At 36.9% G+C, this 22,317-nt stretch overlaps 1 protein-coding gene across 1 annotated transcript; it reads right to left on the bottom strand.

Annotated features, from left to right (window-relative positions):
• Positions 1-1,281: 1,281 nt before the first annotated feature.
• Positions 1,282-20,690, bottom strand: LOC108572122 (solute carrier organic anion transporter family member 4C1-like). Its single transcript, XM_017934315.1, has 4 exons — positions 20,523-20,690; positions 13,392-13,580; positions 1,523-1,948; positions 1,282-1,418 (listed from the first exon to the last, which is right to left on the bottom strand). Exons 2-4 carry the CDS (start codon positions 13,570-13,572, stop codon positions 1,282-1,284), a joined length of 744 nt encoding a protein of 247 aa, XP_017789804.1. The 5' UTR covers positions 13,573-13,580; positions 20,523-20,690.
• Between the last annotated feature and the right edge of the window lie 1,627 nt (positions 20,691-22,317).

Here is a 22,317-nt window from a genome sequence, read left to right as displayed (position 1 = left end):
CGCTTTTTCGGGGACCGCAGTGCGACTTGGCGGGGGAGGTTTTTCCCCTGACGTCACTTGGCGGGCAGCTGAGTTTCCTCCAGGTCAAGTACTCGTGACCTGCCGGTCCGGGCCTCTGGGCCTCGTACGGCGGACCTTTCGGAAACCCTTGGTTTATGATGCGGCAATTTGCTATTGAGGCCGTCGGAGAAAGTTTCTACGCGGACATGCATTGTCGAATTTTTAGAAATTAAATAAGCTAAAAACGGTTTCCTCAAAAATAGCTTTTCAAGCGCGCACGTCATAAACTGTGCTGGTAGTCTGCTCGCCAAATGTTCTTCGCTGTAGCTGGTCGCTACATATATATTAAACTTTCGTTCATGCAGGGTGGTTCACTTAACGTGCCCCCTCAATTATTGTCGTTATCAGCAGACCGCTCCAAATTTTTTTGTTAATGGAAGATACGGTTTCAAAGGATCTCCAAGGTAGTGCTCTTAGATTTTCTATGTCCTTTTTTTAAATAAGTTTTCAAGGTCACGTTTAATATTTTTATATACAATAAGAAAATGTATTATATTGTGGTCGCTGAATTCGTCTCAGTGCCTGCTAGCTAATAGGCAGAAAAGGACGAAATATAGACTTACACATAAAAAATTGAATATGACCTTGAAAACTTCTTTTGAGAAGAGACAGAAAATTCCTCCAGGTCAAGTACTCGTGACCTGCCGGTCCGGGCCTCTGGGCCTCGTACGGCGGACCTTTCGGAAACCCTTGGTTTATGATGCGGCAATTTGCTATTGAGGCCGTCGGAGAAAGTTTCTACGCGGACATGCATTGTCGAATTTCTAGAAATTAAATAAGCTAAAAACGGTTTCCTCAAAAATAGCTTTTCAAGCGCGCACGTCATAAACTGTGCTGGTAGTCTGCTCGCCAAATGTTCTTCGCTGTAGCTGGTCGCTACATATATATTAAACTTTCGTTCATGCAGGGTGGTTCACTTAACGTGCCCCCTCAATTATTGTCGTTATCAGCAGACCGCTCCAAATTTTTTTGTTAATAGAAGATACGGTTTCAAAGGATCTCCAAGGTAGTGCTCTTAGATTTTCTATGTCCTTTTTTTAAATAAGTTTTCAAGGTCACGTTTAATATTTTTATATACAATAAGAAAATGTATTATATTGTGGTCGTTGAATTCGTCTCAGTGCCTGCTAGCTAATAGGCAGAAAAGGACGAAATATAGACTTACACATAAAAAATTGAAAATGTCCTTGAAAACTTCTTTTGAGAAGAGACAGAAAAAATTTAAGATTCTTGAAGATTCTTTGAAGTCGTATCATCTGTGGCAAACAAATTTTTGATCGGTCCACTAATAAAAAAAGTAACTGAGGTCGTCACGCTAGGTGGTCCACTCTGTATGTTTACTACGATATCTCGAACTCCTGTAATTCCCCAGAAGCATTTTACATTTCAGTGTGCATTTCAAAAACGCCATGTACGTGCCTGAAAGTTTGATTAAATAAAGTCTTAATAAACATGCGTTTACCTAGAAGCATCGGAGTATTTTTTTTCTTCGTGTTATCATCGAGATACGTCTGACCGAGGCCGTAGTAAAGGGTGGTCCCGATTCCGAGGATAAACTGAGAGAGGAAGACCAAAAGTCGTGGAAATAGGCCGACGTCTAACAAAGTTTCCTCGTCGCAACGTTCCGGCTTGGCGACGCGTGGACATATCGCCAGGTCGTCGGGAATTGTGGAAGCGTTCAGCAACGTTTGATCGAGGTATTCCTTCGTCAACGCCAGAGCATCTCTTCCAGGCCCGTACAAGAAATGCGGAAGCGCGAGGACAAAGCACGAGAAGGCGCTGAGACCGACACCAACTGCGATCCATCTTGGACGATGACCGGAACCTCCGTAATAGGTTAATATCAGTGACAGAATTTGAGAGATCTCGTTGCCGGAAAGAATTAATCCTGAAATACATTAGGCTTGAATAATCTTGCTGCTTTCAATCCTTTTTTATGTTGTTACAGAGATAAATCGAATAACGCGGGGTAATTCTAGAAAATGGAACAAGATGCAACTCTTTTCGTTATTTAAACCAGTTCTTTCAGACAATATAGGTGTAAAAGCATCAGAATAGTGAGACCAAAAAATAACAAACTTACGACACAATGTGACTTTATTATAAGTGTTCAAACACTTTTGTATTGGTTCTTTCTTTCACATTCCTTATCACATTATTCAGTTGTAAGATACTCACATGTTATAAATCATCTGCAGAAGAATAGGAGGTGAATGAAACTTATTTTTAAGAGAACCCCATACCTAAATACGCGTAAATTTAATTCCGATAATGAAGTGAAGGGCTGCAAATGTTCGATCATTTCTGCCGATCAACTTCTGGTAAGTAACCGATTGCAGTTTGAACATAGTGAACGTTCCAGATTGTTGAAAATATATAAAATTACGCCGGACTTGCATTAGAACGCCATCCAATACAATTAAAATAAAATAAATTTCAAGAAATTTCTACTCTTCTCACGTTTTAATTGTAGAAGTTATTGTAATTAAGTTCAATTCGCTTTAATCACATTGAGAAACGAAATATTAAACACAAAGCAGAATAAAAACACTGAAATAAATGAATACCAAGAAACTAAGGAGAAATTTAGAGTGAAAAATCAAATACTGTTATAACAATATCTCGTGAAGTGGTATCTTCGACCTCATTGTCTAAAAGAATCGATTCATGCAAAGAGAAACACACAGTTGTATTAAAACAAAAATTATATAATTACATATTACATATACATTATTACATTTTTCAGAAAGAACTGTATCAGTATTATCTTTCTTCCTTGTCATTTTTTCTATCATCACATAACAAAGGGTTACATCTTGCTCCTCATTCTAGAATTACCCCATATGATTAATAAGTTACACTTGTCACTGTTACATGTACAGAATTAAACGTACAGAAAGATCATATGAATGGTTTTAAATTGAATTACATTACTCTTAGGTCACCCCATAAGTTCGCCTCGAATTTTATAATTTAGATCAATATTTCCAACGAACCCTTAAATTTGATAAAGACAAAAGAAAACGTGGGTGTCTTCCCATTCCACAACTTTTTCCTATTTTTCTTTTTTTTTTTGGTAAGACCATTGTGTCGTCACTATAGAATTTCCTTGGATTTTTATTAAAATATTTTTTACTCTCAGCACGAACTTAAAATTAAATCACGTGGCGAAGTACCTAGGAATTTTTAAAAATATTTATTTTCGTATAAATGGCGTACATTTGAATGAACGGATTTTCGTCAAACAAGTTTTGTACAAAAATGTCTGTAAAAGAAAAAGTTTGTAAGATATCGAGAAAATCCTAGGCACTTTGCCAGATACTCTAATAAACAAGATTCTGTGAAAATTTCAAGTGAATCGGTTAAAAATTGAAGAAGTTATCGACGCCAGCGAGAAGAGAGTCGCTCGGAAAGATGTTCGACAGAAGTAGGCGGCTTCAGTGCCGCCATTTTGTAAAAAAAAATATTTTTGTGCACTTGAATATGTATACATTACAGGCTATCTAACTGATTTCCCATTTATTTCATTATATTCACAGAAAAAATTTACAAAACTACACTCTGTCCAATTTAAGAGTAACCTCGCTTCGCGCATGGGACGTGCCTAAGGCAGGGCTAGAACGTGCAAACCCCCACTTAACCGCCTACGTTTTTCTCTGTCTTATCCTCTGCTACGCTCTCTGTCTAACTGCGGGAACTGCGCAGAACGAACGAAAATCGGTCCGAGAGTGAGGTTATTCTTACATTGGACGGAGTATACCTATGATTTTCGGGCGGTCAGGGTGGACTAACCCCTTAATCTAGGAACACGTGCTTGATTTGTATATCTATTATTGGTACATTTGAAAAACAAATCAGATCTTTTTGCCAGACCCTGTACATATCAAAATAGACCGAAAATAAAGGATAAAATTCGTTCGTTTGAAGCCTCGTTTTGGAGAAAACCGAGTTTGAATATGTATCTATCGAGTACGTCTGCACTTGACTATCTCCGGGCTTCGTGTTTGCACTAATAAGCAGTGCCAATGTCATGATAAGTATTAATAACACGTTTATTAATGATTTTATTGCTTTACGTGTACATTACTGAATGAACTGTTGAAAATAAGTCGTGGATCCAGAGCCGTGGATTGATGCCTTAATTGCTCGAAAGCCTGTCTTATTCTTTATTTTAGCTCCAGAAGATTTTTACTGCTTTCCGCGTATACTAACGTATTTCTCTGCGAAATATGGCATTACCACTGTTTATCGTCGTAAAAGTACGAGTAGAAGCAACAATTTCTAGCGAATCTTTAAATTCAATCTTCTCGAAAACAAAGCCTTCATTTTACCCTTCTTTTTTGATTTATTTTTGCATGTAGAATCATCCTGTGCTCGGTTGTACTAGATTTTCGAATATCGAATCCATATCGGCTGCAAATCGGTTCTTATTAATATTCGAACGCCCTTTAAAATAGTATCACTTTTTTCAAATTGAACCAAACGATTTGAGCTTTTCATGAGAAGTTAGGATTAGTTTACTAGTTTATAGCTTCGTTTCGTGTCTTTGGAAACGTTTCAATAGCTCAGTTTTGTATGTAGCTTTGGAAACGTTTACTAACACACTGTACGCCAATTTCAACTTTTCGGAAATAGTTGAAAGAAACCGAAACTCATTCTTTCTCGAGCGACAGTGTCGATTCCCTTTGATCTATGACATGCACATTCGTCGCTTTCTACGACCGTTGTGATACCTCCAACTGTTAAAAATCGCGATATGCCTCTACTTCTAAAACAATGCAACCGAAAAATCATTTCCGATCTGATATAGGTTACACAAGCCTTACTTATGTAGAGGAGAAGATGAATTCAAACATGACCAACGACGTATTAATCGTGATAAGAGAATCATAAATGGTTGAAATTCGGAGAAATAATTCGTAGAAATAAATCTTTTTAAGTGTATTCTAAAAATGCTTAACTGATAAGGAACCAACACAGAACCGATATGAGAATTGATAGTAAAACCGTAATCGAAATCGATATCTTCACTGATTTCGGTTCTTTATAACTGTTATAAAAAATAACGGTTCTTTGAAACTGTTTCGAGAAGTGAAATCGATATTATAACAGTTTTCAACCGCTGCCCTTGGGCCACCGCACCTTTGTTCTTAAACAAAACATTTATTCAGGTGCGTACATACGGTTTTAGTGAAATTAAAAGGGCACTATAATTTTATTCCTTTTGTAATGGAAACATTCGATAAATGTTGGCCTCGTGTCGTAATTATGATATAATTCTACAAATCTACTAATGAAAATGTTCACTAAATCATCGAAGATAATGCATAGGTACATCTTATATGGGCCAGTGATTACAAAAGTAGCCTATAATTTTTCACTTCGAGATATTTAGAATTTTCCCTTTGGGTGTATTAAATAATATTTTATCGACGCAACGCGAAATAAGTGACAAATTGAATTATTTTAGATTTTCGACTTAGACCACTTTCATAATCCACCGACACACAGTGGCGCACAAAAGCATTGCTACACCCTACAAAACGGAATAACTTTTTTAAAATTGGACCAACCGACTTGAGCTTTTGCGAGAAGTTAGGATTAATTTACTAGATAACGTGGACGAAAATTTGGAGAAAATTATAATTGGTCGAAATCGCGAGGAAAATAGTAGGTCGCTTTTTACATTTTGATCTGAGTCTGTAATTAAAATTTTAAAAATACGTTTCGTAGAAAATTGGAAATTTTCATCGTCGTTCAGTCCAATTTAAAAAAAAAGTTATTCTGTTTCGACGGGTGTGCCAACACTTTCGTTTGCCACTGTATGTACTACCTAGTTCCATGATAAATTCTGTTACAAAGTATTAGACGATCTGACAGAAGCAAACGGTACCAACGTGCCAGACCGCTGTTCTTTAAAAATACTTGTACTGTTCTGTAAATAATGGAATTCCGTTGAAACCGTTGAAAACATCAAAGATGTTCATCCATCGTGCTATAAAACGTTAAAACGAACTCTTAGAAATAGAAGACAGAGATAATTTAAATAGCTCAAAGAGAACTTTGGTAAAGGAAGCTAGTCAAATATCCTCAGGCGCCGAGGACAAAAAAAGGTGTACCTGTAAATTAAATTTTATTACGCAGAACGTTAAAGTATTTGACATCGCATTTTTATGAAATTCTTTAAAAAAACACGTTGCTCGCAAGAAAAATTGCATAACAAATGTACCGCTATCGAATTCCAATGGATACATCAAGCAATCTTGTCGGCTTTGTAAAACCGCGAGGCTGTTGGATAAGTGCGACGTGCTCGTGCACGTAAGAATTGTATCGATTTCACGCGCGACCGCTATAATACGTAATTAATGGTCATTCAATTCCGTATTCGTGGTGCAAATAATGTTTTAATCGATGGTACACCGATGCGCCAGTTAACGGCCAAGGGAATGGTCGAAGCAGCCGAGCTTTTATCGATCTCTTTGAATCGTGTAATTCTGGAGCACTGAACTCGACAAAATTGCGATAATATGTTAATCGATAATTTTGATTGACAATAATGTAGTGTATTAGGTGCTATTAATAGGCAGGCAGAGATATTTCGTTTCGATAAGTTATTGTTGATCGTAACATGTGGATCTTGTGTAAACAATGCATGTGTCCAATACAACGCTCGTTGATATTCATTTCTTTTTTGTAATCAATAAAACTAATCTTTCATTTTATAGACAATCGTGGAGTAGTTTGTATGCAGTGTGATAAGTGCGTATGTGCTAACGTGTATGATTAACACAAGGTGAATGTTTAAAACAAGGAAGTGTTTACCTATTTACTATTAAAACCTTTTGCGACGTGTCGTGGATATTTTATTTATTAAAGTTAGGTTAAGAATTTGGTACGTGTGAAAATAATGATCGATAATTGAAATTATTCTAGCCTAATATTTTGTTTGGTATGAACCGAACAGTGTAATCTTTCAAGTATAATTTTTAACGTGAACAACAAACGTCTGTATAAAAATATTATGGGGAAAAACGTAAATCGATTCGTTAGAAATTTTTACGTATCTCTACACACACGTGCAATAAGAGGAATTCTTGTAATTTATTTATTTAAGTCTACAAAAGTTTGTATCCTCCAAAAATATAAATTGATAAAAATACATGTAATGCCACGCTCAGTGAATTAACCCTACTGCGTTCCTTGTTTTGACTGTACACTTAAGGTGTTTGGGTCAAAAAAGACCTAAAAACCTTATGTGAAACAATTTTTCTTTCCAACACGACGTACGAACCTAGAGAATAAACGTTTAAAATAATGTTAAGGAACGTAAACTTGATAACAGCAAAAATTACTGAAAATATGAAAAGGCGGCGGGTCAAAAATGACCCGAAGACCTCTCTAGGGTTAAAGGTGGTAAATTAGTCATAGCAATGGACGTTCAATTTTCGTGTAATTTTTTCTAATTTAATTAATCTGTAAAAAGTGATTACGATATACAGTAAATTCTCCACAAGTGTCAGTCCGGAAGGAGGCTAAACCTGACACTTGTAGAGTCAGGGACTACGTTCTCGAGCCTCGCTCCCGCCTTTGTAGTTTGCCGAACGTAGGCAAGGACAGCGAATAAAAGATAAGGATGAAACGTGAGTCGAGGCAACCAAGCGATTTAAGTACCAACTTTTTTAATTTTACGTTTTTTTATCCCGAAATTTTTCTTAACATATTGATGAGATTTTTCTGATGAAAATGACATCAAACACGACATAATTTGGACAACATTTAGTTATTAACACGTTCACTGTCACGCCAGATATTTCACTGTATTGAGATATAAAACAGCGCCCTGTATTACATTGCATAGTCGGCCTACCGTTTGACTGCCAGTTGGAGAATTGGCCTGCCATTTAACTGACACTTGTAGAATCGGCCCTATGTTTGGAATTACCTCCAACTTTTCGTCAATATTAAATCTGCTGCTAATTTTTTATAGATCTGAAATTTATCTCAATTCTGCATTTATCAATTTACCTCATATCAATTGATTCGAACGGTAAAAAATTCTCAAAGTCGCTGACTCTTTTCTGGAAATTTTTGTGCAAATTGCAATGCTCGGTGATTCCAAACTTTTGGCCGGCAGTGTACATAGTGGTCTCAGTTGAGACCAAACACCTGAATATCTCCTTTATTTTTAATGATATCAAAAATGTCTCAAGCACAGTTTGAATAGTTTCAAAAAAGGAAATATCGTAAATGGAAAATTTTCGAATGATCACCAGAATACTCATCGTAACCTCTCCATTCGTAGCACGTGTTAGCGCTAACTTATGACCTTGAGGTGACCTTGACCATTGAAAGAACAACGAAATTCTGAGAAAACGTCAGGGTGGTACGTGAACTTGATTTTTGTGTTACAAATGCTCGAAGTGATGTTCACCAGTGGCGACACACTGTCTGAAAGGAGGAATCGTGGATTGTGGTACTCTTTCAATTGCTTCTGACGTGTTAGTAGGACAAGCTGTAATTATCTGATTCTTCGTGTCTTCCGGAGTCGTATGTTGCTGTCGGTAAACGCCTTCTCTTACCATTCCCCAAAGAAAAAAGCCTAACGGCGTTAGGTCCGGTGAACGTGCTGGTCGTGATGTACGACCATTACGTCCAATCTAACAATTTGGGAATTTTCAATTAAGTACTTGAGTAGCTTCCCGTGTATAATGAGCTAGACAACCGTCACGTTAGTACCACATAGTCTCACAAACACTTAATGATACATCTATATCGTCCGATAAGAATCTTGCATATTTTTTTTCTTATTTAAAATGCCACGCCAAAATATTTACTGTCCACGGTCTTTGCTCATCTATCCACCGAGGATTTTCTACGGAAAAATAACGTATCTTTCTAAGATTCACTTGCCCATCGTTGGCGAAAGATGCTCCATCGGTAAACAGTACTTTTCTGAAGAATCTTTCATCATTCTCAAACAGGTGTAACGGCCATCGACAAAACAAGACGCGGTTTTCAGAAGCTCTGCCGTAAAGCTCTCGATGAAGCGGCAAGTGTAACGGATGAATTTTTTTGTACTTTAAGCATAAAGCCCATGCTTCCTTTACTAATCCTAATTGCTCGCTCTATTTGGCTTAGACCGACGTGCACACTTTGATTAATCACAGCAACAACTTTCTGCTTATTTGCTGCGCGCGCTACAGTTTGAGATTTCTAACATTTTTTTGGTATCACGATCGAGAAATCGTTCTCTGTACATTCATACAGCTTCTCTAAAACCCTGTGCAGCTTCATCGTAAACGAAAATCGCTCGTCGCACTTCATCGTGAAACGCTTACGAATTCTCTTCCTAATAAGCTACGGAATAGACCTATCTGTAGTATGTTGATGAACACAACTCGATATATTCAGTGTCTAACAACAATAATAATCTACCAGTCCGGAAGACACGAAGAATCGCATAATTACAGCTTGTGCTACTATCAGAACCAATTGAAAGAGTACCACAATCCACGATTCCTCCTTTTAGACAGTGTGTCGCCACTGGTGAACATCACTTTGGCTATTTGTAATATAAAAAGTAAGTTCACTCACCACTCTAACATCGTCTCAGAATTTCAGTATTCTTTAAATGTTCAACTTCACTTCAACGTCGTAAATTACACATATGAATGCATTTCAACACGTGCTATAAAATGCAATAAAAAAAAGTATGGCGACCTTAAAAAAATTCGAAAGAAATGATCATAGAAACAAAATTCTATTTACGATACTCCCCTTTTGCAACGATTCAAACTGTACTTGAAACATTTCTGATATTCAGTCTTAGCTGAGACGCCCTGTATACTGTTGCAACAAATCTGCCGAAAAAGGATATTGAATGAAGTAGAACAATTTTTCAAACTTAAAGTATTATTTAAAAAAATATGCAATGGGTATCTAGTACGGTTGATGTATGAATTGTACGTGTTCTCTGGAAAAGGCATGCAGTATTACACGTTTCCGTATATTCGACTGAAGTCTAGATCAATCCCCTCTTTCCTGCGTAGAACATTTAAATATTTTCGATAACAGTATGTGCTTGTACCATTGGCATAAGTTATGACTAACAATAAAGATGTATAATGTACATTCGTGTGCCTTCACAGTGCGTGCCCAGCGCTCGTTGCTTTAACGACAGATTTCTCACTTCTATGATTGCGACACTCTACTTACCTACTAGACGAATGCACACCGACGCGCGATTTATCTTTGCTCGGGGCCGAATGTGCATGCATGTGTAAATGCAAGCACAAGTACTTTAATGTGACCAGACTCGCAACACTTGGCTACTGGGTATCAGTGATAAGAGAAATCTCGGTGAAAACATGAACCGCTAAATATTCAAACGTACAAAAGCTTTTCGTGTTTTGAATGAATTTTATAGTTGTCGCAAAAATGATTAGCTCGTACCATTGTCACACTGCACGAAAATATTTAACGCATCTTACGACATGCAGAACGTTCCAACAAACGTATTGTACAGTTGATGATGTTTTATACCCAGAATTCCTCGGCTGTGCAATGCGACTGGAGGAAATTTTGTAACTACTTACGGTGGAACTTTTGTGATCATTTTGTGTTAAGTTTAGTATCGATACATGCATATATACGAATATCGTATACTCGATTAAAAATGTTAGTAATTCAACGTTTGAAGATAATGCAAAGGCAGGGCTAGAAATTTCGTAGTCAAGAAAATATTTACACACTACAGTCGTTTTGGTGAATTTATACTTTTTTCAATTCACAGTTACCGAATACATTTTTTATATTCTGCACGCATCCAAATATTTCTGATATTTTGTACGCAAATATATAACCACTCCTTGACAAAATCAATTTTCAAGTCATTCTTATTCCACTCTTTTCATTTTCTGATCTGCAAATTTGTACGAGCTAAAAATCCCGTGCAGAACTTACATCCGAGTATTGAAATGATGTAATAAATTACTAACAATTAGAGACATTATACAACAACCGCACTTTGGTTTTTACTGATAGCATCTCTGCAAATAAATTGTTCTGCAACACGTTTATATAACGTTGAGCGTTCCTTGTATTATAAACAAATGACACACTTCCAACAGTAATCTACCGCCAGATTTAATAATTGGACGAATACCTTTCTCGTGAAATTTCACGTTTCACTTTCTTCTCAGGGATTTGTTTCTTTGAAATCCAAAAGCATTTGACTCACTTTCGTCACTAAATATTACACGTTTCACAAAGTTTATTTATTTATTTAAATTGCGACGACTAGGTCTTGTTTTCTTCGTTTCTATCCGATTATATATTATGTCCTTTAGACAGTTTAAGGTATTTTCTACGTGTTTCTGTGACGTCAGGCCCGCTGTCGATGTTATTTTATATTTTTGTCTTCCGGTGTGGTATCTTCTGCATTCGAATAGTAGATGGTTACAATTTGCTTACAGACGTTACATATTGGTGGTTCTGTTTTTTTAAATTAGGTACTCATGTGTAAGTTTGCAGTGTCCTGTTCTAAGCCTAGCCATGATTATTCTGTCCTTCCTTTTCACATTGGTGCTAGGCACTGTTTGGTAGAAGTCTTGGGTTACGTCGTGTGTTTTGTGCTCCAAATATTATTCCACGATTGCTGTTCGATATGGTGTAATGCAGCAGTGAGGTCTTGGCGTGGAATTCGTCTCCGAATGTCATCTGATGGGAGGCTGCGTCAGCCTTCTCATTACCCTTAATTCCCTGGTGAGATGGAACCCAGGCAAGGATTACATGTTTACCATTATTGACAAGGTCCGTATAAATATATTGGATGTTTAGGATGGCTTCGTGTTTGATTTCACTATTTATGCTTTCTATTGCCTTGGTTACGCTCATAGAATCTGTAGGAATGATGGAAAGTGTCCGACCATTTTTCTTTATCTTTGTTGCAGCGCTTTTCACTGTTCTACCACACAAATTAACAAAAGTATACTACTTTAACATGTTGGTGCGATATCAGTATGTAAATTTTGGACATTTGCAAGCAAAGTTTTTGTTGCTTTTCTTGCAAATTCGTTTCCCCGCCTCATCTTGACTTACTTCCCACAGTACCAATAGCCTGATATATTCTTACCGTACACAGCACTGTAGAGAAATTTACGTTCAACATTTCAACAATTCGTTCGTAATTGTAGCCACATTTACGTAAATAATTATCTCCTGCGGCGGCTTGTGGATTTTACACTTAGCGTGCTGCGGTCTCAAGTTAATAACCCCTTAACGGTCACATTTTTTCCAACTTGGCGTGCCAAAAATGATCAGCCTTATTTTTCTTTAATTATTTCCCGGGCGTATAGAAATAAGTTTCTCGAAACTTACATACGAAAGAACAACGCAATACGGAAAGTGAACGAAAACAATTAAACAAAATTGCATTTATTGGCCGGACGATTTTTTTTTTAAATAAAGAAAAAATGTATTCGTTATTTCGACGAAACAAAAATTACAATATCGGCGAAATATTTTTTTTCTGTACATGCATTGCTACCTTTCCGCTGTAGCGAACCCGTAAAATTGTTGTAACGATTGTAAGTGTGTAAATACTTTTTCCATATTTTTCCATGCAAGAAGACACTAAAAAAGGCACACCGCACTGTTATCAAATACACATCTGCACTGTGCGCGGCTTCTGAAAAATCTGAATGCGAACATATTTCGCTTAGTATTTGTAAAATTCATTGTACTTCGTTGTTTGACGAGTGAATTACAATATTAACGGTTGTAACCAATTTGAAGGATAATTCAAGCTTGTTTGACCTAAAACTAATAAAAATATTCACGCTTGAAGCTAGTAAGGTGAGTTCAAGTTTGCTGTTGCAAGAACAATAATTATAACATCGCTGCTTGACGTTGATAGTGACGTAACTCCAGATATGTAAATTTTCCAGAAAAAGCAGATTAAAATTTGCATTTGACTAGTGATCGAATACTGATCGTATAATCTTTCAGACGATGAAATTGACATTTTTTGAGTTATACCGCAATCAATGCCAACTAGCCACATGTTAACTCGTTAAAACGTTCAGAACGATGTGACCGATGCTCTTGTTTGCTGACATGACCCATCGATGGGTCGTTCAAAATGATGGCAAAAAAGATTGAGCAGATGTGGATCAAATTACATATTAAAAAATTAATTATCAATGATAATACACAGTTCGGTGATAAGAAACGCTGGCAGTAGTGAGCGTTTCGTGAATTTCGCTGCCGTCCTGAACGTGTTAAGAGCGAACGATCATCCCGAAAAGCGTGCAGGAAGGTAAAACTCTTACCAGTAGTACGGCTAGGTATTTTGAATCTCTTTTCCAAAGTCGTGAGAGTGACGACGATGTAAATAAAAGCCATCGCTTGCACGGTGCCGAGGAGGCCATAGACCGCAATAAAACTCTTCGGAGTGGCACGATCTCGCAGCCACCGGGGATAAATCCCACAAAGTCCACAATCCTTGCTCATCCCTCCGACTGCACTGCAACAGTCGTACACCTCGTCTCTTGTACTTTCTACGGCTATTCAATATTTAGCAATTTCACGGGGTTCCATTCTTGAATACAGAGGATGGTCCATCTAACGTGACCACCGAAATTATTCACATTACCAGTAGACAGCTCCAAATTTCTTTTGTCACAGAGGATACCTTGGAGCAGGGGTTCCCAAAGTTTTGCCTAGGTGGGCCAAATTGTAAATTCGAGAATATTTGGCGGGCCGGTAGGACAATAAAATATATACAATCTATATAATAGCAAGATATATTTATTTTTTTGTAAAAATGTAAATTATCTCTGTAAATTCAAGATCGCGGCTGATCTGCCATCGCGGGCCGCACTTTGGGAACTCCTGCCTTAGAGTGGCCTTAAATTTGTTCTATGTCCTTTCTTTAAATAAGTTTGCAATTTTCATTTTTATGTATAAATTTTATACATAAAACAATGCAACATTGGGGTCGTTGATCTCGTCTCAATGCCTGCTAGCTTATAGCTTAACCCTTTCGCTCCGAAGGGCGTATATATACGCCCTCGAAGAATGAACATTCATATACGAAGAGCGTATATATACGCTCTCGAAAAGTGGGCGCTCGGGTACGAAGAGCGTACATATACGTTCATACCATATATACTTTTCTTTCTTTTTTGTTTTCGCGACAAAATTATCGTTTGCCAAATTTCATTTAAATCGTATAAGACAGATATTGGAAACATATGGGAAACAAAAATCAGATATGAAATGTTTAGTTACACGAAATAGTAACAATGTTGAAAGACTTGCTGAAAGACATTTTCCGTCTGTATATTCGAATAAGGCGGCAAAAGAGAAAAATCAAGTTCGAAAATGTGTCATCTGCAGTAAACAAGGAAAAAGACGTGAGTCCAGATACTATTGTTCACAATGTGATGTTGGTTTATGTGTGGCTCCACGTTTTGAACTTTATCATACCAAAGTTGATTATTAATTATGTGATCGCCTTTAAATACTTTAGTAATTTTGTTATATTGTAATAAGAAATATTATATGAACATTATAATGTAATATTTTAAATAAAAAGTTATATTTTAGAAAATAAAATGATATTACTAAATATAATAAACTTCATTGTAAAATTTAGAGAACAAGAAACGACTTGTAATTACTTCGTAGCATTCCGTACCTCAGTGTCGACTAGTCAGTAATGCGCTCCGTTCATAGCGATCATATTTTGTCACAAACGCGCCGTAGCGAAAAGGTTAACCAGAAAAAAAACTACAGTAGTGCACACATAAGCGTCCGCAGTCGGGACCGACCCCTTAAGTGGGGAGGTGACTTCTGCGAATTTAACTAAACAAAAGAGAGGAGATGCGTCTGAGTGTCAGTTGTTCACATTCAGTAGTCGATATCGAATTACTTTGTTTCACTCGGCACGCTCCAACTCCACTCCGAAGTCTCATTTCCAAGAATTGGTGGGGACAGCGACGGACGCTTAAGTGTGCAAAAATGCGGACGCTTATGCGTGCACTACTGTATTAGGTTACATATAAAAAAATTGAACGTGGCCTTGAAAACTTATTTTAAAAAATGACAGAAAAAATGTGAGATCAACACCTTGAAGGTCCTTTAACCGTTTGAGTGCCAAGCGGCGCGATCGCGCTTCTTCTATCCTGTCCTAAAAGCGCCAGCGCTCTAGGCTGCGAAGCCTACAATCACAGAGGGGTCGATTTCTTTCGATGCACGACTTTACGGTTACCCTCGAGTCTTAAGTAAAAAGAGATAAAATTAATATTAATATTTATTACGTGTAAGCTGAAAACAGCGCTATCGCGCTCTTTGGCATTTTTGGACGCGGAATATGACGAGCGCTATCGCGCTCTTTGGCATTTTTGGACGCGGAATATGACAAGCGCTATCGCGCCGCTTGGCAATTTTCGATCGGGCAATAAGAAAGGCTCGTGGCACTCAAACGGTTAAAATCATGTCATCCGTGACAAAAAAATTTGATCGGTCCAATGAAAACGAAGATAATTGAGGTGGTCCACCGTGTACTACGCGAGTTCGGCAAGAATTTCGGCCCGTGCCTGTGCGCGGGCTCTACGCGTGCACTGATTGGCCAGTGTTTTTCGTTAATAATTCGAAAACGAAGCTTCAACCAACATTTTGGTAAAGGAAAAAGTTGTTCAGAGTCACCCCAGCAACCCCCCATTTCCAGGCGTTCGAGGCGTTACGGGACACTCTGTACATGTATAAGCCGCAAAGTAACATATTACACATACATCGTCGTACATGTATTGCTATTCATGTTTATTATATTAGACAGTAAAAAAAACGAAATAAAACAAAAATGTTTTTGCTTAAAAATTGTTTGTTAGTAATTCGACAGTTTTTCAGAAACGTCTCTCGTTTCCTTCTTTATGCTCCATGCATTACGTTGTTATCAAAATTCCACGAATTTTCAGTGAAAACAAAGCTACGTATGAGAGTGCTACTCCATTCCTCCGATTTATTTTTCTCGTGAAATCAAAGATATAGGTGTCAGATTTAATAATACAACCCGATATTGAATGATCGAAAAATTACGGGATGTTTCAGAATTAAACGATTAAACTGCGCCAATATGCCCTGTAAAGAAAGGTTCAAGAATGTTTTCTTAAAGTTATTGTTATTTGTGCAAATTCATAGAAAAATGACGTGAAAATTTCCAAATGAAGAATAATTGAAATGAATTCAAGAAATTGGACAAAATTAGCATGAAATTTGCAGAGCACGGAACTCAATTTTCTAAGGTCGGATTTCTACTGTCAAGAGGAAACGTCGATATTTCAAAATTGCCACTTATAATTTATTAAGGAAGCATTTTAAAATATGTTACCTCTGCTCGTGAAACATACTGGTACAACTCGATCTTTACTTTCGGAACGCTCTGTACTCACATGGACTACTGGCCAAAAGTTTCGAATCACCTCCCACTTTTCGTCAATATTAAATCTGCGGCTAACTTTTTATAGATTTGAAGTTTATCTCAATTCTACTTTTATCCAATTATCTCATATCAGTTGATTCGAGTGATAAAAAATTCTCAAAGTCGCTGACTTTTTCCTGGAAATTTTTCTGTAAATCGCAATGCTCGGTGATTCCAAACTTTTGTGTACGCTATTTCAAGCAATTAGAGGCCTTTCGTTTATACCCCGTGGAAATTTAGATATCTTTTGTTTTCTTGCCAATGAGATTTCATGTCAATAATTAGACGCGGCGAACGGTTAAGCATAGATATCAGTCAATCCCCTTTTTTCTTCCGAAAGACAACAAGTATCGACAATTGAATTACGACTCGGAAAATACAAAGCTGTATCGTCTCGATAAGAGTGCAATGAAATAACATGTGAAAGTTAATTAGACCACGTTTATGATAATTGCACGAATTTCTTCACGAAACACTTCTGTCTTCCGTAGAATTCCTTCAATGGTGATAAGTCAGTTATCTACAACTACGGACTGCGTAATTGTTTAACCATCAGAAACAGTTCGGATTTGCTACCGTTCTAATTAGTCCTTCGTCATTTTCACGGGAATATTTTATGGATATACAGTAGAGCGTCAGTTATCCGAACCAATTGGGACTGAGGTGGTTCGGAAAATCGAATTGTTATAATCAAGTCCACTTAAGGGGGTCTTCTAGTGTGACGGCCGTTCTTTTAGGCCTTCTTCGCTAATTTATTACAGAAGTACGGTAAAAGTTATTAATATGAGATTTATTCCTGTGTATTTACTTGTCCTTGAAGAATCATCGCAAATTTTTTCTGTTGAAAAATAATTAAATACGGCTGCTGTGGAACACGTCAAACAGGAGCATGAAAAAAAAAGAGTAGGTCTATGGTTGCCATGATTTCAGCTGTTCTGCTTATCAGAAATAAAAAAATCCAATTGATTCTTATTTAGAATGCATGTCGCTATGGTTGGCAGTAGAATAAAAGAAAAATATTGAAAATTCAAAAAATGGCGGCACTTTGAATACGAAGTATCGATTTTTTCGCCTTTTTTTCGTCTGTCAGAGGCTCTAAAAATCAGAAAAATATATATTTTGGCATAATTCTACTACCGACCATAGCCGCACATGTTCTGAAGACATGTGCAAAATTTGAGTTCGATTGGTTCAGTACTTTTTGCCAAATCGTGGCAAACATTTCAGAAAACACGGTTCTGAGGAAAACGCGTTTAAAGTTTTCAGTGCGATTTACATTCTCCCTATCGCCGGCCTTTGATGTGTCACACTGAACGAACTATAACTTCGTTATTTTATTGAATACACTATAAAACTTGAGGAGTACATTCTTAAAGAGTTGTACTTTCGATATTTGCAAAAAAATAAAAATCGATCTTTTGAAACCGTCACACTAGAAGACCCCCTTAATGAAACATGTGCGTGTACTTGCCCAGTTTATAACTTTATAAAAAAAAAACATGCTTTGAAGTAACAATATACATTTACTAAGAAAGTTTATTTTTTACTTATCAATCGGTACCGCACACCATAGGTTTGTTTACTCCTCGAACCGATGGTTCGGATAATCGACGCTCTACTGTTCTTAAAATGCACAATCTGAAACGTTACTTATCGAAGTGACTTATCAGATATCAATTAAGATAGGTATTAAAACAGCTGCATTCATTCCCTTGCGTCACGTTTCATTCTCCGTGGAAGAATTGTCAGAATGTCGCAATGAAAGAATTTTTCACTTCGACGATGTTCCCATTAAAGTTAGAACCTTCTTCAAATTTTCCATTGACCGAATTACTCGTGAAAGAAATTTTGCCGTTTCATTAACGGCAAGCAGAGTATTGAACGAGTAAATTAGGTAATTGCGATTACGGGACCAAGAGAGAGCAAGAGTTAAAATGAAGATGCGCACGAAGGGTAAACCATATTTCGTCGATTTTTTCCAAGAATTGATACTAGAAGTACGTTACGATTCAAGTTCTCCCGTAAGTGAGCACATGGTGGATACGTGTGTTTAAAAAAAAAAATCACAAACGAAACATTCCAACAGGTTTTTTAAGATAAAACTGAAGTCAAAGGGTTCTCTGGTGTTACACAGACGTGTACACGCGAACTTCTCTTGTGGTATTTTCTATTTCTTATCACAGACACGGACCTGTAAGTTTTATTCATTTCAGAGAATGACTCGAAACTGTAAAGACCTAATTACTCTCTGAAAAACTGTCAACTGGAAGTAAAAATTGAACAACACTTAGTAACCTTGTAAAGCGCATTCTATTATCAGCAAATTAATTTCACACTCAGATACTGATAACACGTGTTGCATTAAACGATCAAGCAGTATCTATATAAGACGTCTTAATTGCTAGAAACTTATGATAACTAGCAGATTTATATAGTGGCAGATGTAAAAATAGAGAAATACAGTCGCGTATTTAATTTTGTTTGCGTAAACGTTAAATGTTAACCAACCTAATGGATTTATTTATCAACGATCTGCTTGGTAATTGCCGAGAGCACCGCAGGCACCTGAGATGATTGCGCAATTGCAATTTAAGTGGGTATAGATTTCGTTGTGACGCTCAGAGACTGCATTAATATGGAGTTCCAGCCGATTGTTACTTCCGTCTCGTCGTGGTACAAGAAGCATGCAAAGAATCGTGGACCTGACTTCATCGTTATAAACTTAGGTAAAGGAGAGAAATCGACGTATTAGCAGAGCTAGCCACGGAAGCGAGAAATGTGCAAAAATTACCATTTGCTTTGTGCGTGAAAAATTTACGAAATACCATATTCAGTATCGAAGTCGGAAAGAATCAAGTGCAACGATAATATTGTTTCCTGCCAGAAAGGAAATTCGTTAATTTCGTTAAAGTAGACCTGATTCGGATGATTTGACAGGAATTGCTAGCTTCTGCGTTAAAATAGCTCCAACTTGTATTTTGTCGGATGTTATACAAAGGCGCGAACATATTTCTATTTCGAAAGTCAACCGTTTCTATCGCTGGTTGGCATTGACAGTGGCATAACTTGAAAAATGTCAATTTTCATTTTTTCGTCACAGACAGAATCCATGGATACGGTATTTTTGTCCTCTGAAACGGTGCATTTCTAACTTCGTTAGTTTCATATTGGAGAGCAGATCAGATGACACGATCAGTCAGATAGATGCAAATTTTAAACTGCTTCCCCTGTGAAATTTACATTTTTTCAGTTATGTCACTGTCAATGTCAAGCAGCGATACGTTCGTGTAACACGGTTAGATCGAAGTGACCCGGTAAATAGTTGCCGACAATAGTTGATACAAAGAAATGTCTTCAACGATGATGTAATGGTCAGCCGGAATTTCTAGAATAATTGACCAATGCGACACAGGTCGATCAGTTTGAAACAGTTTCAATCAACGGGACAAAATGAAACGAAAATTTGGACCCCTAGGTAGGATATTGCGATAACTACAGTCGAGGAAGGATCACAAAACATGATACGTAGGAATTATTACGAAGAAATGTATTTTGAGTAGGTACAATAGGCGATCATTGTCAATATCGGTTTACATTGAAAATGTAACTTCCTAGCTACGCTGTCTTTTAACTATGTAGTCACTTGGACATCACGTGACAAAGGAACCATCGTCAAGACGGTCGATAAAATGTAGGTTGATAATTACTTACTATGACTCATTGATCGAATGAATTTTTATTCAACAAATTCGTTACATCCACGGAGCATAATGCGTAATTGACAAATGCCGTGTTTATGAACCGATGAGATGAGTTTGATATATTCGATACACATCGGAAATAGGAGCACACGACCGCTTATATAGTTGATGACCGTGGAGAACAGGTGATCCGGATAGAAACGTTGACGATTACAATAGATAACGTTGAAGTAGGAAGCGAAGAAAGCAAAGGCACGCGAGAATTCTATTAGTCTCACCTTGACCTTAGGCCACGTGCTTCCGCATGGACTCAGGAAGGACTTCCAGGTCGCGAGTCCTATTTGGATCGCGATCCTCGAGTCTTTCCCTTTTTCGTGACCTCCCTCGACCGTCAAGTAACTTAAAAATCACTAAGCGCTGTGAGCGCTCTAGTTTACGCGAATAAACGCGGGATAACTGAGGCTCGCTCTTGTGTCAATGGCAATGCTCCCCTACTATTCTTCGTGAAAAACGAATAATAAGCGAGGCGTCATTCATGGGTTATATTATCAATGAAGCACAGGTGCTGACATCTTATCACTGTGCTACCCACGATCACTAACTGCCACCAAGGGTATTCTGCAACACATTTGGTTGCAGTCTGCGCTAACTTCATCATCTACACTCCGGTTCCATGAGCATTGAAACACTTACTGAATGCGAGGCGTATTGAAGTCTACTGAATTCTACTGAACTCTGCTGAAATTTACCAAAATCCACTGAACTCTGCTGAAATCTGTTGAATTCTGTTGAAATCTACTGTATTCTGCTAATATCTATTGAAATCTTTTGAAACCTGTGAAGATCTACTAAAAGCAACCTTCTTTGTCATTATAAGTTTCATGTAAAATTATTTGACTGATAAAAGTCATTTACAAAATTATTGAAATCCTAACAAAAACTTATTCATTCTGGAATTGTGAAGTATAACGAATACATATGTATATTTTTAGTAATATATCACGCTAACTTTGGCGAGGAAATGTAATTTATATCGTATGTATAATACTTTCTGTAGGAATATAATGGGTGTCCTAATATTTATGAACGTCAGAGTACATAACTAACTTTCGTATTTTCTTCCACTCTTCTTCTTTTGTCGCGAATGAATAGAAATGTAAGTATAAGTATAGAAAATGTTTAAAATAGTCACCATTTTTCCTATAATGCAAATATGTAGGAAGAGTATGATTAAGTTTTGAAAAGTTTTACATTTACCTGTTTTTAATCCGAACGAACATTTTGTATAAACAAGATTTTGTATATAAATGTAAAATCATGACGGATATTATTTTCAGTATGATTCCTGTACAACAAAGTAATATACCCTATTAGTTTGTTTTTTAGGTTAGGAACACACATGTTAGTGGACTAATTCTGTGTGCTATTTATTTATCAGAATTCATTTTCAACAATATAACAAATTAGTGTAATTTGCACAAATAAACATTGGAATAAGATTTTCATATACTTTATCTAGAGTAAATAAGTTAACGTAATAATCCAAATTCCGTTGTTATTTGTTACAGTATACTGTAATTAGAGAAAGAATTGAACACATTTCGATGAAAATTATAATTTCGCTTCATCTACGATTAAAATTATTCATTCCTTTATTGTAGTATTTAAATACACGAAAAATACTACTTTTTATGTAATTCGCATATAAAGGTTGTTCGGCCATCTTTGGTATTAAATTGGCGGGGCGATTCCTGAAGCCATTTTAGGTCGAAAATCAAAAGTTGCAAAATTGCGTCCGAAGTTTCGTTAATTAGCAAATGTGTGTTCTCAAATTAGCAATTCAAATTTACCCTTTTTTACTGTTAAACGAAGAGAATATACACATATAACGTCGCGCTTAGTGATAGTAGTTCTTCGCGACTTTCACGTAACATACTGGGACGACACTCGTACTCTGAATGGCGTACGATTCTGCTATGCATTCTGGACGTCGGAATCGAATTTTCGAACTGCGATGTTGGGGGCAAATACAGATAATTAAATATTTCGAATTTAAAAATAATTAATTCAGCT

Source organism: Habropoda laboriosa, unplaced genomic scaffold (genome assembly GCF_001263275.1).
Source record: "Habropoda laboriosa isolate 0110345459 unplaced genomic scaffold, ASM126327v1 scaffold136, whole genome shotgun sequence".
Taxonomy (NCBI): domain Eukaryota; kingdom Metazoa; phylum Arthropoda; class Insecta; order Hymenoptera; family Apidae; genus Habropoda; species Habropoda laboriosa.
Note: the sequence above shows the minus strand (reverse complement) of the source record. Positions and strands in the feature narration are given on the sequence as shown.

Bases quoted from the DNA above. Each gene is read 5' to 3' on its own strand.
- LOC108572122 (XM_017934315.1), bottom strand. From the start codon at position 13,572: ATGAGCAAGGATTGTGGACTTTGTGGGATTTATCCCCGGTGGCTGCGA. The intron at 1,949-13,391 runs GTAAGAGTTTTA...AATGTATTTCAG, and splicing joins AATACCTAGCCGTACTACTG to GATTAATTCTTTCCGGCAAC. The intron at 1,419-1,522 runs GTAAACGCATGT...GGGGAATTACAG, and splicing joins AAATACTCCGATGCTTCTAG to GAGTTCGAGATATCGTAGTA.